The following is a 13,673-nucleotide window of genomic DNA, read 5'->3' as shown; positions in this document are numbered from 1 at the left end:
CCTTCCTTCCTTTCTTCCTTTTTTTAAAGCCAAGGTCTACATAGTCCTGGCTGGCCTGGAATTGTATCAATACGATATAGATGCATATCATGCTGTTCTTGACTTTGAGGCAATCCTCCTGCCTCAGCCTCCCAAGTGCTGAAATTAGAAGCCTCCACGCTCAGCTTTGGTTATACAGTTGTTTCCTAAAAATTTAAATGGTTAAAGTTTCTAAAACTGAGGTTTCATTGGCAAGATAAGGTGATGAAACCAGTTACGTTCCCAGGGGTCACAGGCTTTTACTTACTAAATTAAAGAACCAGTGGCTACAAAAAGAAAAAGAGTACAGACATTGAGGACCACAAGCATGTCTCCCGGGATGACTCAGAAGAAACAAACTCAGCTAGGTTCTGCAGCGCCTGAGGGGGTGCGGTCCCTTTAAGGCACCCGGAAATGGGCTGTCAGGACCGGAAGTGGCCCTCTTTATTTCCTCTTTTCACGTGGAGCGGACCAGAAGTGACGTGTGAGGCCCGGGAGCTGCGGACGCGGAGGCGGACGGAGTCGGAGTCGCAGACGCCGCGGGGTCTCCGGGACAGGTGACCGGGGGAGGGGGTCGGGAGCGCGCCCGGAGAGGGCGGGGCCTGTTCGCCCACGTGAGGGGAGCGGGAGCGCGCGCGGACGGGAGGCGAGCCGCCGGCGGGGGCGGGGTCAGGGTACTCTGCGGGGGGCGGGGACACGACGCCCACATGGGTCGCCGGAGGGGCGCCGTGGGGTGGGCCGGGAGCATGTGGGCAGGGCCGGACGGGCGGGTGCGGGCGGGTCCTGAGCCCTGGTTGCTGCCAGCGCGGGGCGGGGCTTCAAAGTTGGGTCCAGGCTGGGGCGGGGCCGGAGTCTTGGCTGGAGGACTAGTGGGCAGGCCCGGGACGTTGGGAGGGGACGCTGGGGGCGGGACCAAGCGTCGTGGGGCGGGGAGAAGGGGCGGAGTCGGGGCGGTGCAGGAAAGGCTGGGGGCGGGGCTAGATTATGGTGGGACACAAGGGGTGGAGTTTGAGCGGTGGGCGGGAAAGCTGGGGGCAGGGCCAAGATGGAGCGGGGCGGGGCAAAGGGAGGTGGGCGGAGCTGGGTGTTGCAAGGGGCCTTAAGGATTAGGCCACGGGGGCGTGCCCATGAGAGCTAGGGGCGGAGCGGAGACGGGGTGGACCTGCTTTTGGCGCAGCCAAAGTTTTGAGTAGTGTGGGGAAAGGGCCAGGGTTTGGGCGTTCGTTGGGTGAAGAGGAGGTGACTGAGCTGGGACTTTGTGCTGAGTTAGGCCAAGGTACTGGGGGCGGGGCCAGAGTGTTGCTCTCACTGGGGGGCGTGGTTTTGGCGTTGATTGTGCTAGGGAGTGGCTAGAGTTTCTTAAGGGGGTGGAGCCAGGGTTTGGGGCGGAGATGCCCTGGGCAAGCCAGGAGAGTTTCTTACGTTTTGAAGTGGGTCCTGATCTTTACCCAGAAGCTAGGGCCGGGTGCAGAGGCTGTCTGACACTTGAAAGAGACGGGTCAAAATGTCAGGGACTTTGCAGGTGGGGTTAGAGTGCTAGGGGAGAATGGTCGGGGTGGAGCCAGAAAGTTTTCCTTCGACATAAACGCATCCGAAGCTAGAGGAGGAGGCGGGACTCAGAGGCATAGCCAGAAAGTTTCCTGGCACTTGGGGGCGTGGCCATAGGGTTAAGTTGGAGGCGGAGCCATATTGATTGAGTGATTTTTTTTTTAATGGGTGGGGCCAGAAATCTGAGGGGAAAGAGGAGGCCTGAAGTTTCATCCTAGTCAGGGGTGGGACCAGGGAGGTTTGTGGAGGCCAGGGGCGCGGCTGTGGCTGGCAGTTTTCTCTCGAAAGCCTCTGTAGAAATTCTGTCTTCTGGGCTGAGTATCACTATGGAGGTCAAGTCCGGTCCAGGAAGCCCCCCGAAGTCGATCCTGGGCCTGCTTGCAGAATCTTTTCCGGCTTGGTAGGAGATGATGAGTGCCTTTTCAGGATGCTGGGGGCTGGGCTGAGTCAGTTTTAGGGGAGCCGTGGGTTAAAGTTCAAGGAGAGTTGGAACTGTTTTTCTTTCTGTTTTATTTATTTTGTGCATGAACGTGTGATCACACGGAGGTCAGAGGACAGCTGGTGGGAGTCAGTTCTGGTCTTCCTGTTTGTGGGTCCTGGAGATTGACCTCAGGTTCTCAGGCTGGGCGGCAAGCACTTTTATCCCCGGAGCCAGCCCTCTGGCCCTCTAGAAGTTACTTTTGCTGGTTGTCGCTGACCTTCTGAGATCCTGGTCCTGGCTAAAATTGTAGGACATGGAACCTGGGCTGACATCTTTGTTTGGAGGAACTAGTATTAGGTACAGGGGTGGGGCCAGGATTTTCCCAAGGTGGGTCTGACTAATTGCATGGGTGGCTCTAAAACTGAAGGGCAGGTTTCGTGCCACTTTCTTTAGGAAAGAGGCGAGGCTAGTACTTGAGAATTCCCTTGATGAAGTACCGGTGTGTCTTTCTGTGAGTCTGTGTTTTCGGAACCCTCAGTACAGAAGAGGAGCCAGCATTTCAGAATGCTGTTGGTCCTAACCCACTGTTCTCTCTGCCCCCAGGAACCCCCAGTGCTACATTTATTTTCTGTGAGGAGGTCGAAGCCCATGAGATGGTGAGCTGCAAAGTGGAGAAGTGGGTTGGGAAGGTGGGATCCAGAGACCAAATGCTCAGACCCTGGGGAAATGCCCCTCCCTCAACCACCTCCCCACCGCAGGCTACCACACTAGATTTGAAATCAAAGGAGGAGAAAGATGCTGAGCTGGACAAGAGGATCGAGGCTCTGCGTCGGAAGAATGAGGCCCTCATCCGGCGCTACCAGGTGCCCTAGCCCTGCCCTGGGAGACCCCATCCCCTCTCCCCGCAGTGAGTTTTTCCCACCTCCCTTCAAGCTTTCTCATGTTCCCCCTTCACTCACAGGACGAAAACCGAAGGCCTTAGTCTGCCTTTCCTTCCTCATCCCATCATTCATTCATCATTTATTCATATTCTGCTTGCCCAGGTGTCCAGATTCTTAGCTCCATGTTGTGTGGTGCTGGGGATGTAGTCCCTGGACCTGTTCTTAGCCTTCACAGTCCAGTTTGGGACATGGTTGCCCTCTGTAATGGCCCAGACTAGGCAAGGCTGGGATGGGGGAATTAACAGGTCTGTGGGAGTCTAGTTCTCCCTCTAGCCAGAGGACATCAGGGAGGGCTTTCTGGTAGAGGGGTCTCTGAGAACTGAGGGGTGCCTAAATATCGGCTAATTGGGAAGGAGATGGGTTACATTTCATACAAGACGAACAATTTGGACAAGTATTTGGATGCAGAGAGGGCTTGGAAAGTCAGTTTTTGGAGAACTGATCATCAGGGGCCAGCCACATAGGTTTGAGAATGCTTACAGGCACTAGGGAGCAGTGGAGGGCTTTGGATGGGATGAGACCTGGTCAGAATAGATCCTCCTGGGGACACGCATTTTTCTGTGTGCTGGTGGATGAGAGGGAGTCCAGATAGTGAGGAGAAATCTGGGGCAGGGGCCTTCGTTGGAGAGGACAGGTCTGGCTCAGGGTTAGGCTGTTGTTGAAAGAGTCTCAGTGACCAAGGGTAGTTGGGGCCAGAGCGGAAGGAGGAGGGAGGGTCTAGGGCAGGGCCCAAGAGGTGGTTGTGGGGCTGTCTTTATGAAGGGACCTGGGAGGGGCGTGGTCCTCACTGACTCATTCTTCATGCCTTCATTCATTAAAAAAAGAAACACTGGGTTTGATTGTGTGCTAGGCAGCACTGTAGGCTGGGAGGAGGGGTGGATCAGCGAGCAGTCCAACAGGTACCCCATGTTTTATCAAGAGACTGATGAGGACAAGAGAGTGAGACATTTGAAACCTGAGGAGTTATAAGGTCGAGGAACTCCAGAGGAGCAGCTGCTACAGAAACCCTGGGGTCCAAGCCCAGGGCACATCTGAGCCCTGGGGAATAGCAAGAAGGTCAGTGTGAGTGCAGGAGAGGGGCTCCCACGATGGGGAAGCATTTACGCTTCCAGATGGCTTCCAGTGGGGCTTCGGAGCAGCAGAGCAACATGTAGGGTTTGGTAGAGGATGCTGTGATCCATGTCTAAAGCTCTGGAGAGAAGTCTGAATAGGAAGTGCAGGGAGAATGTATGTATGGACTATGGGGGTCCCGCTGGTGGACAGGGACCCTCACACCCCATTCCCCTGGGTATTTGCTCCTAGGAGATCGAGGAGGACCGGAAAAAAGCTGAGCTGGAGGGCGTGGCGGTGACAGCCCCTCGGAAGAGCCGTTCCATGGAGAAGGAGAATATGGCAGTGGAGGTGGAGAGCCCAGCATGTCTGAATGCTCAGGACGGGAGGAGGGAGAGGGCTGAGGCCTGGGATCCAGAACTGCCGGCTGGCTCTGGGTCTAGCATGCCCCAGTCTACCTCTCCTTTGACTGTCTTCTTCCCTCTTTCAGGAGAAGAGCCTGGGTCCCTCTCGGAGGACTCCTGGGACCTCTCGGCCCCCAGGGGCCAACAGAGGGGGCCGGACCCACCCCCAGCAGGGAAGCCGGGCAGGAGTAGGCCGGGCATCCCGAGGCTGGGAGGATGGTGCCGGGGAGCAGCTACGAGGAGGAACTGGGGGCCGGGGCCGGAGAGGCCGGGGCCGGGGATCCCCTCATCTCTTAGGGGCAGGAGACAACTCAGCCTCTGATCGCAAGTCCAAGGTAGACCAAATCGACCATGAAGCTTGGGCCAAGCTTCTGTTCCCTGGTGTTCATTCATTCATTCATTTTTCTCGTCTTGGGCCCTGTGCATATTGGATAAATGCTACATCTGCAGCCCTTAGCTTTTACTCTGAGGCAGGATCTCATCTCACTAAGTTGCTCGGCTGGCCTTGGACTTGGCATCCTCCTGCTCCGCCTGCTCGGTGGCTGGGAAACAGGCCTGCACTGCTGTGTCCTGCCAGTTCATTTCTTTCTCTTCGCCTTTTCAACATTCTCGCTTGGGTGGACTCCTCCCCGATCCTCTGTCTTTGCGGCCCCTGCCCGCCTCCCGCCGGCCTTCTAAGGCCTTCTTTTCTTCCCCTCCTGACCAGTGCTCTGCGTCTGCCTCAGGTTCTGATTCTGACTTCCTGCTCCTGCCTGTTTCCTAGCATTCCCACCTCGGCGTGGGGCTTACTCTGTGTGTGTCTGTGTGCTCAGTTCATGTGGGGAGTAGTGGGCCTTACTGGGACTGCTCCATTCCCCAGCAGGCAACTGCCTGGGCCATGGCTCACAGCTTGGGATGTGCTTGGGTCCAAACTGGTTCTGTGACTCTGTGCCGTCTGGTGAGGTGGCCTTCTCCCTAGGAGTTCAGATTCTTGCTCTTACAGGGAGTACTGATTAGACCAAAGGGTGTTTAAGCACTCTGTGCTGTCAGGCATTGTGGCCTCAGAGCAGGCACTTAGCAAATGCCAGAACTGGACTGTCAGGGTTTGCTCCGTGCCATGAGGGCTGCGAGGGAACTCAGTCACTAAAGTGCTTGGGGTCTGAGTTTGGTCCCCAGACCACACAAAAGAGGTGAGTGTGGTGGTGCAGCCTTGTAATCTGTACCCTAGAAGCTGGAGTGGAGACAGGTGGACCCTGGGCGTTGTGGTCGGTCGGCCATCCTAGCCTATGTGGTGAGCCAGGCCAGTGAGAGGCCCTGTTAAAAAAGGGTGATGGGTCTGGGGCCATGGTGCACACCTTTACTTCCAGAAGAGGAAGGCAAGCAGATCTCTGTGCTAGTGTGCTCCAGGCTGCCTGAAGACCCTGTCTCCAAAGGGAAAAACAATCAAAGTCCTGGTCTCCACACGTGAACACGCATGTGCGTACACATGTGCACACCTGGACCCCAGATGAAATGAATGGCCTCGGTAGAATATGGATTTGTTTCTCTTGTGTGCTGAGCTAAGTAATTGGATCAGGAAGCCACGGCCTGCTCACCCGAGAATTGTTGTCCACAAGGTGGACACTGGGACACTGACAGAAGACACAATCTCTTACACTTCTGTAGGGAAGCAGTTGGCTGCTCTTTGTAAGCTCTGTTGGTGTTGCAGATGGGAGGGGAGTTACTATCTCCATGCGCCATTTCTATGGTGCCTGAGGTATGCCAGGGTCCCCTGTATCCAAACAAGTTCCAGGCCAGGCACCCCTTGTCACCTGCCTGTACTTGGAGAATTGGGGCTGCCCTGGTTTTTCTGCTGACGGTCATGGTGCAATCTTGTCTCCCCAGGAGTGGGAGGAGCGGCGCAGGCAGAACATCGAGAAGATGAACGAGGAGATGGAGAAGATCGCCGAGTACGAGCGTAACCAGCGGGTCAGCACCGGGCAGCAGGGGGAGCGCGCTCGTGGGGGGTGGGGGCGCTCGCTGAGTGGAAAGGACCCCATGTTTCCCAGCCTGCCCATCTGCTGCAGGAAGGGGTACTGGAGCCCAACCCAGTCCGCAACTTCCTGGACGATCCCCGACGTCGGGGTGGACCCCTGGAGGAGCCCGAGAGGGATCGTCGGGAGGGCAGCCGCCGGCATGGCCGAAACTGGGGAGGTTCTGACTTCGAGCGGGTGCGCTCTGGCTTGGAGCACGAGAGACAGGTGGGTGCTGCAGCCCTCCGGGAACTGTGCTTTGCAGGCTGGGGATGGATAGAGCAGGCGCTGCTTTCTGTGTGGGGTTAACGCCTGCTTGATTTGGGGGCTTTGGAGCTGAGGACTCAGGCTGGTTTGGATCTCACTATGTCGTTCAAGCAGTTGAGTTACCATGCTTGGCCAGTGTTTTCTGTTTGAGACGGGTCTCATTGCTTAGCTCTGGTGACCTGGAACTCCAGGCCAGCCCAGTTTACGTGGAGGTCCAGCTTTAAGCCCAGGACAGAGATCTGCCTACTTCTACCCCAAGAGCTGTGCTGGGTTAAAGCTGTGCACCATTCACTATGCCTTGCCGCCAGTGTTTTCTTTGTTAGACTTTTTTTTTTGCCCTGGAATACCACCCAAGGTCTCAACATGCTATATAAACTATCTACCCGTGAGCTACATCCCCAGTCCTTTTTTTTATTAAGTTGCCCAGGCAGTCTTGAACTCTTGATCCTCCTGCTTCAGCCTCCCAAGTGCTGGGATTACTGGCCAGGAAATAGTTCTAAGACAAAACCCAATGAACCAAATGGGTAAAAGTCTAATTAAAGGCTGGGTATTCTAAAATCATGACCCCAAAGAGTGAGGGAGGGGTAGGATGTTTCTTAAGAAAGATGAGGAGAGGACTGGAGAGATGGTTCAGTGATTAAGAGTGCTTGAGTGAGGCAGGGTGGTGGTAGCACGCGCCTTTAATCCCAGCACTCTGGAGGCAGAGGCAGGTGGATCTCTGTGAGTTCGAGGCCAGCCTGGGCTACCAAATGAGTTCCAGGACAGTCAGGGCTACACAGAGAAACACTGTGTCAAAAAACAAAACTAAACAAAAAAGTGTTGAATGCTTTTCTGGATGTACTCAAGTTCAGTTCCCAGCACCCACATTGGGCAAGTAATGACTGCCTGTAACTCCAGCTCTTCTGGCCTCTGTGGGTACCTGCACACACTTGGCATGTATTCACATACTTTGGCATATCCAAGAAAATGTCTAAAAAGAGGACAGATGGGGAGATGGGTCAGTGGGTAAAAGTGCTCATTGCATAAGCACTAGGACCTGGATTGAATGCCCAGCACTGCTGTGAAAAAGGTTGAGTGTGACTCCATTCATGTCTAGGGATGGAGACAGGAAGATCGCTGGGCCTTGCTGGCTGCTGTCAGAGAGACCCTGCTTCAAGGGAATAAGCTGGGGCTGGGGGCGACAGAGCCAGACACTCCCCTAGCCTCTACATGTGCATGTCCGTAGGTGTGCAAACACCACCCCCTCCACACATTTGAAAACTGAATGTTTAATTCTAGAAAGAGGAGCCCCAGCACTTGGGAGGTGGAGGCAGGCCGGTCTGGTGTGGGCATTTTCTCCCCTGGGGGTCCTTCTTCCCAGACAACACTAGTTTGTGTCAAGTTGACCAAAAACTAGCCAGCAGGAGCGCTCGGAGGCAAGGCAGGTGGAGCTCTGTGACTGGTCTACAGAGGGAGTTCCAGGACAGGCCCCAAAGCCACACAGAGAAACCCTGTCTCAAAAACCAAAACAGAGATAGAGAGATAGAGAGATAGAGAGAGAGAGAGAGAGAGAGAGAGAGAGAGAGAGAGAGAACTACCACCACCACCACAAAACCCTAGCTAGCACAAGGGGTTAAGGCCAGTAATGAGTTTGAGGCAGCCGTCCTGGGCCATGAGACCCTGTCTGAAACCAAAAATAAACAGATAAGACATAGAGCCTTTCTGAAGAGGCCGCCTCAGCCACCCATCGGCTTACTGCTTGTCACCTCGGTCCTGTGTCCTGAACAGTGGCCCCGTGTGGGCTTAGGGGAGAGGGGTGGAGGGGGGCCAAGTCTGACTGCCTGTGGTGCCTGCAGGGCCGCAGGGCTGGCCTGGGCAGTGGGGGCGACATGACAATGTCCATGACGGGCCGAGAGAGGTCAGAGTACCTGCGCTGGAAGCAGGAGAGGGAGAAGATTGACCAGGAGCGTCTGCAGCGACACCGCAAGCCCACTGGGCAGTGGCGGCGGGAATGGGATGCCGAGAAGACCGATGGCATGTGAGTCGGTCTTCCTGCTGGGTCTGGGCTCCAGCCACTCTCACCGTTGTGGGTATTGGTGATGTTGGCTACAACATGCCGTGTCTCCGTAGTGTGTGGAAGGAAGCCTGTCTTTCTCTTTCTCCCTTCAGTACTGGGGTTGAACCTATGGCCTCTGGCATGCTGACTAGTGTGCACTGCTGAGCTAGCCTCTCAGCCCCTCACTGGGGGATTCTAGACAGGTGCTGTACTGTAGAGCCCACCCAACCCTTCACTAGTTGAATCTAGACAGGTGCTCTGCCACGGAGCCATCTCTACGGCTCCCACTCCCCACCTTGAAAGTTTTACAGAAATTTCTATGTACTGAGGGTTTTGTCTGTGTGTATGTTTGTGCATGCCTGGTGCCCATGGAGGCTAGAAGAGGGTGTCAGATCCCCTGAAACTGGAGTTACAGAGGCTGTGAGCTGCCACGTTGGCACTGGAAATGGAAGAGCAGCCAGAGTCATTTCTTCTGCCCTTTCACGTTTTTACTTTGTGAGACAGTATGTTACCTAGGTTGGCTTTGATCTTTCAATCTTCCTGCCTGTTGGATCCTGAAGTCACAGACAGTTGTGAGCTGTCATGTGGGTGCTGGGAATTGAACCCGGGTCCTCTGAGCCATCGCTACAGCTCCTTACATATTTTCATTGAGAGAGGCCACAGAAGACAGCTCATGGGAGTCAGTTTTACCATGTGGGCCTGGCTGTGCAGCTCCAGTGGGCATGGAGTTCAGCGTCCTCCAGCCTTGGCCTCATAGAGTGCCCAGCTTGTGTATGAATAGCTTCCTTTGTCAGTCACTTGCTCACAGGCCTGCTGGCCTTTGTTGACTGTGGCTAGCAAAGGACTCCAGGCCACTCAGGCCCTGTGTCTCCCTCCATAGTGAGCTTCATGATGTTCGAGACCACACAGCTAGCAAAGGCTCAGGGCAGGAAAACCCACAGGTGCTGATCCCCAGTGCCTGGCTGTCTTAGATTCACTCAGTATCTTCTGCCAGCCTATAGATTGGAGCTGATGGTAGTGACAGTTTACTTGTTTACTCTTTCTTATTTACCTTTTGTATCTTTGAGACAAGGCCTCATGTGGCCAAGGCTGATCTTGAATTTTCTATGGAGTCAAGGACAGCCTGAAGCCGATTCTTCTGCCTCCACCTCTGAAATGCTAGGATCCCTGATATGTGGCACCATGCCTGGCCCACAGTTATGTCCTTGCTCTGTTTTGAACACGCCCTGAGTGTTCATTTTGGGGTACAGGCTCAGGGCAGCAACCCCAAGGGACTTAGTAACTTGGGTGACTGGATACACCAGGTGCAGAGGTCAGTGGGGAAGTGAACCATCTCTCCAGCCCCAGATTTTTATTCTAGAGGCCACAGTTGTATCTCTGTCTGGTTTTGTCACTAGGAAGCTAGGTTTGCCTCTCATCCCACATTGTGTTTGCCTTCATCTCCCCTGCTTTCTCTTGTCTCTGCTGAGTTCCTCAGCTATTGCTTGTTCTGCTCTCTTTTCCTAGGTTCAAGGACGGGCCAGCTCCTGGCCATGAGCCGTCCCACCGCTATGGTGAGTAGTACCTTGGAAAGGGTTAAGCAGTGGGTTAGTGTGCCATATGCTGTGTCCCCATCTCCTAAGTCGTTGGATCTGGGTTTCTGTTGTAGATGACCAAGCTTGGGCAAGACCCCCTAAACCTCCCACTTTTGGAGAGTTCCTTTCTCAGCACAAAGCAGAAGTCAAGAGCCGCAGGAGGAGAAAGAACAGTCGACCCCAGGCCAAGGTGGCCCCTCGTGCCTATAGGTGGGGTGCCCCTCCACTTGGGACATTCCCTTTCTCATTGTTTTTGGGTGTGTGGAGTCTGTCTCTCTGGCTTGGGTTTGAGGGTACACTGATCTGTCTTGGCTCTGTTCGTGTCTGCTGTCTGTCCCTTTGCCTTTTTCAGTGCAGCAAGATGGCTGCGCTCTGGGAAGTCCATCCCTCACCCAGACCTTACCCTGTGCTCTGTCCACTCCAGTGACCATGATAATCGCTGGGAGACAAGAGAGGAAGCTGTGTCTCCAGCCGCGGAGTCCTCTCAGTCCATGTCCCTGGAGGAGACACCCCCACAGGTAAGGCAGAGCAGGTATAAAGTAGGGTGTGTGTAGGGGAGTTCAGGCCCCAAGTCTTTCTGTGATCTGCCTGTGTTCCTAGCAGCCTCCAGAGAACCCAGCGCCAGCCCACCGGCCTCCTGAGGAGGATGGTGAGGAAGATGAGGCGGAGGAGGAGGAGGAGGAGGAGGGAGAAGAGGAGGGAGAAGATGATGAGGGTGAAGAATGGGAGGACGTGAGTGAAGACATCACTGAGGAGGAGGAGGAAGAGGAGGAAGAGGAGCTTGAGGAGGAGGAAGAGGGTCCTAAGGAGCAGGAAGCCCCAGCTGTTCCTGGAGAGCCTGGAGAGGCTGAGCCTGCTGGGAAGCCCACCTGTGAGCAGGCGGACCCTGCACCTGCCAGGCCCCAGGAGTCGCTGTCCCCAGGCCCTGTTGAACCTCCCAGCCCCTTCTCGCCCTCTGGGGACCACCAGCCTGTGTCTGACTGGGGTGAGGAGATGGAACTGAATTCTCCCAGCACTGCCCACTCACCTGGTGCCCACTCTGCGGGTGAGGCCTGGCCTTTTGGGAATGCATGAAACTGGCTGCCTGTGTGTGTCTGTGTGTGTGTGTGTGCGCGCGCGTGCTTATGCTCCTGTGAGCTCACAAGGGTGTGGCTGTGCTCACACCCCCCTCAACCCTTGTAGCAGGGAAGGGCAGTTGGTGCCTATTCCATGCCCTCAGCCCATTTCCTACAGCCTGCTCTTGCTGGTTCAGAGCCTCTCTCCAATAAAAAGTTCACTTCCTTAAATGACACACTCCCTGTGTCCTTGAGCCCCTATTGCTCCCTTCGAATGGGGAGGTGTTTGGAAAAGGAGGGGCTTGACTGAGCCTCCCCTTCTCCAGGAGGTGACCAGCCAGCCCTTGCCTCCTTGGAGAGTGGGCCAACCTTGGCAGGAGCCCCGAAGTCTGAAGAAGCGGGGCCTGAGGCATCTCCAGGTGGGGTGCATGAGGCTGGTGGAGGTGGGTGGCCTGCTTGCATTCCTGGGGGAGGGAAGGGCTTGGGGACAAAAATGGGTGGGGCCTCTGGGATGGTAGGGGACAGGGCATGAGTCAGGTTCTGTGCCATGCCTGGGTGGGCCGTAAGGCTCCAGGAAATAGGGATTGTGAGTAGGGCTGGCCAGGAAGTGGGCTCGGGTAGCTCATTAAGGTAAAGGGCTGAAGCTAAACTAACTGGAAGGAGCTGTAAGACGGGATTTGAAATCCGAACGTCCCCGAGGCTGAATCTGTGGAATCTTGAGTTTGAGACTAACACTGGTTAGGGACCCTGTAAAAGCAAAACGTGGTTAGTTAAAGGTAGGAATGAATGAATGAATGGAGTTGACTTTTAGGCTTATCTGAGAGCAAGGTTAGCGTTTTGGGGCAGACCTGAGTGGGAATTTGGGACCCCACAGAGTAGAAGCAAGAGGCTGATCATTTTGGTCACCTTAACGCGGTGGGTCAGGTTTCTTGCCTGTGTTCCTATTTCCTTTCCCCTGTATTGGGATAGGATGTGGAGAAGAGTCCAGGAACGACAGTCAGATGAGTGGTGGGGATGGAGGCCCGGGCCAGACAAAAGTCTGAGGTCCTGGGAGGATGGCGGTTATATCATAAGCGCTCCCCCAGTAGTCGACGGGGTCAGATTGGAGAGGCTTTGCTTCGTGGGCTTCCTGAGGGTTGAGTAAACTGGAGACCAAGTTGCAGATGGGTTTGACTGAGGTGAGGGGCAGAGCAGTCCGGCAGGCTGGTTATCCATTTACCACTTTTTATCTCCTCAGAGGTGGGCCCCGAGGGCCAGGAGACGGCGGAGATCACAGACTTCCAGAGGGTGCGTTTCTGCAAGGTGGCGGCGGCTGCTCCGCCGCCGGGGGCTGCCCGCTGACAGCGCCAGCGGACTGGGGCCTTGGCGCTCTTGCACTAACCTCCAGCCGCCTCGCTCCTCTGCTTCTGCTACACTCTGGCCAGGACGGGGTTAAACGTAGGGGGGAGGAGCCAGGTTAGCGACGGGGCCGGGCTGTGGATTCTTCTAAATTCGCTGAAGACCCGTCTTGGCAACCTGAATGGGGCTGTACCTTACCCCGCTGGTGGAGACCTCCCAGTCAGCCTCTGTGAGGCCCGGGTGTGCAGGATCCTGCACCTAGGGCCTGGGGCTCTCTGGAGGATATGAATTAAATGCGTGCTCCCGCCAACCTTGGAACTGTGCTGCTAGCGGGACAGGCTGGGCTGCTGTGCTTGGCGGGCTTTGCTGTGGCGGAAGAGGTGGGACGAGGGTGTTGTTCGCCGTCCTGACACCTCTCCCCTCCCACCCCGCAGGCTATCCTGCAATCCTGAAGATGCTGCTGGGAGGGGCGGCAGCGCAGGTTTGCCTGGCTCCCGGGCTGGCTGCTCGCCTCCCTGCAGCCCACTCTGGACCCTGCGCCTCTAGGGAGCGGGAGAAGTTACGCTGGTGCCGAGTTACTAGGGAAGGGGCCGGCCGGGGTGAGCGGCGGAGCTGAGTCCTCCAAACCGGTGCAGCGCCCCAGAGATAGGAAGCCGGGAGGGGCGGGGCCCAGGTTCGGTGGGCGGGGCTAGCGTTCAGAGGCTCTGTGGGCCGTCGGCTCCAACCGACTGGGAACCTGACCTCCGGCGAGCAGAGGGTGGCTTGTGTGCGGGGCTGCAGTCTGTGGGAGAAGGGAGGGTTCCGACAAGCTCGGCGGGGCCCAGAGCGGGGAACCGGAGTCCCAGTTAGGGCGCTAGGAGAACAGGCGGGTGTGGCTGCGAAGGGGCGTGGCTAGTGCATTTTTCTTGATAGTGGTTGGGCCAGCGGCTGTAGGGGCGTGTCTAGGATGTGAGGGTGTGGCCAGGCTTGGCGCGGGGGCGGTGATTTAGGGCGGAGGGGGGGGAGGTCTTAGAGGGGGGCGTGGTCCTGGG

The 13,673-nt window shown here is 56.1% G+C and overlaps 1 protein-coding gene across 6 annotated transcripts; it reads left to right on the top strand.

Annotated features, from left to right (window-relative positions):
• Positions 1–434: 434 nt before the first annotated feature.
• Ccdc9 (coiled-coil domain containing 9) lies at positions 435–13,626 on the top strand. Of its 6 annotated transcripts, XM_036196213.1 has the most exons (15): positions 435–575; positions 2,591–2,643; positions 2,746–2,850; positions 4,231–4,329; positions 4,469–4,717; positions 6,246–6,329; positions 6,428–6,601; positions 8,476–8,657; positions 10,182–10,228; positions 10,324–10,459; positions 10,674–10,767; positions 10,850–11,234; positions 11,631–11,747; positions 12,542–12,591; positions 13,077–13,626. In XM_036196213.1, exons 2-15 carry the CDS (start codon positions 2,641–2,643, stop codon positions 13,092–13,094), a joined length of 1,743 nt encoding a protein of 580 aa, XP_036052106.1. In that variant the 5' UTR covers positions 435–575; positions 2,591–2,640; the 3' UTR covers positions 13,095–13,626. The 6 variants fall into 6 exon arrangements, with proteins under 6 accessions (XP_036052106.1, XP_036052089.1, XP_036052071.1 ...); XM_036196196.1 differs by having other exon boundaries at positions 10,853–11,234; positions 12,542–13,626; XM_036196178.1 differs by having other exon boundaries at positions 12,542–13,626.
• Positions 13,627–13,673: the final 47 nt, after the last annotated feature.

The sequence above is a fragment of the Onychomys torridus genome, chromosome 1 (genome assembly GCF_903995425.1).
Source record: "Onychomys torridus chromosome 1, mOncTor1.1, whole genome shotgun sequence".
Taxonomy (NCBI): Eukaryota; Metazoa; Chordata; class Mammalia; order Rodentia; family Cricetidae; genus Onychomys; species Onychomys torridus.
Note: the sequence above shows the minus strand (reverse complement) of the source record. Positions and strands in the feature narration are given on the sequence as shown.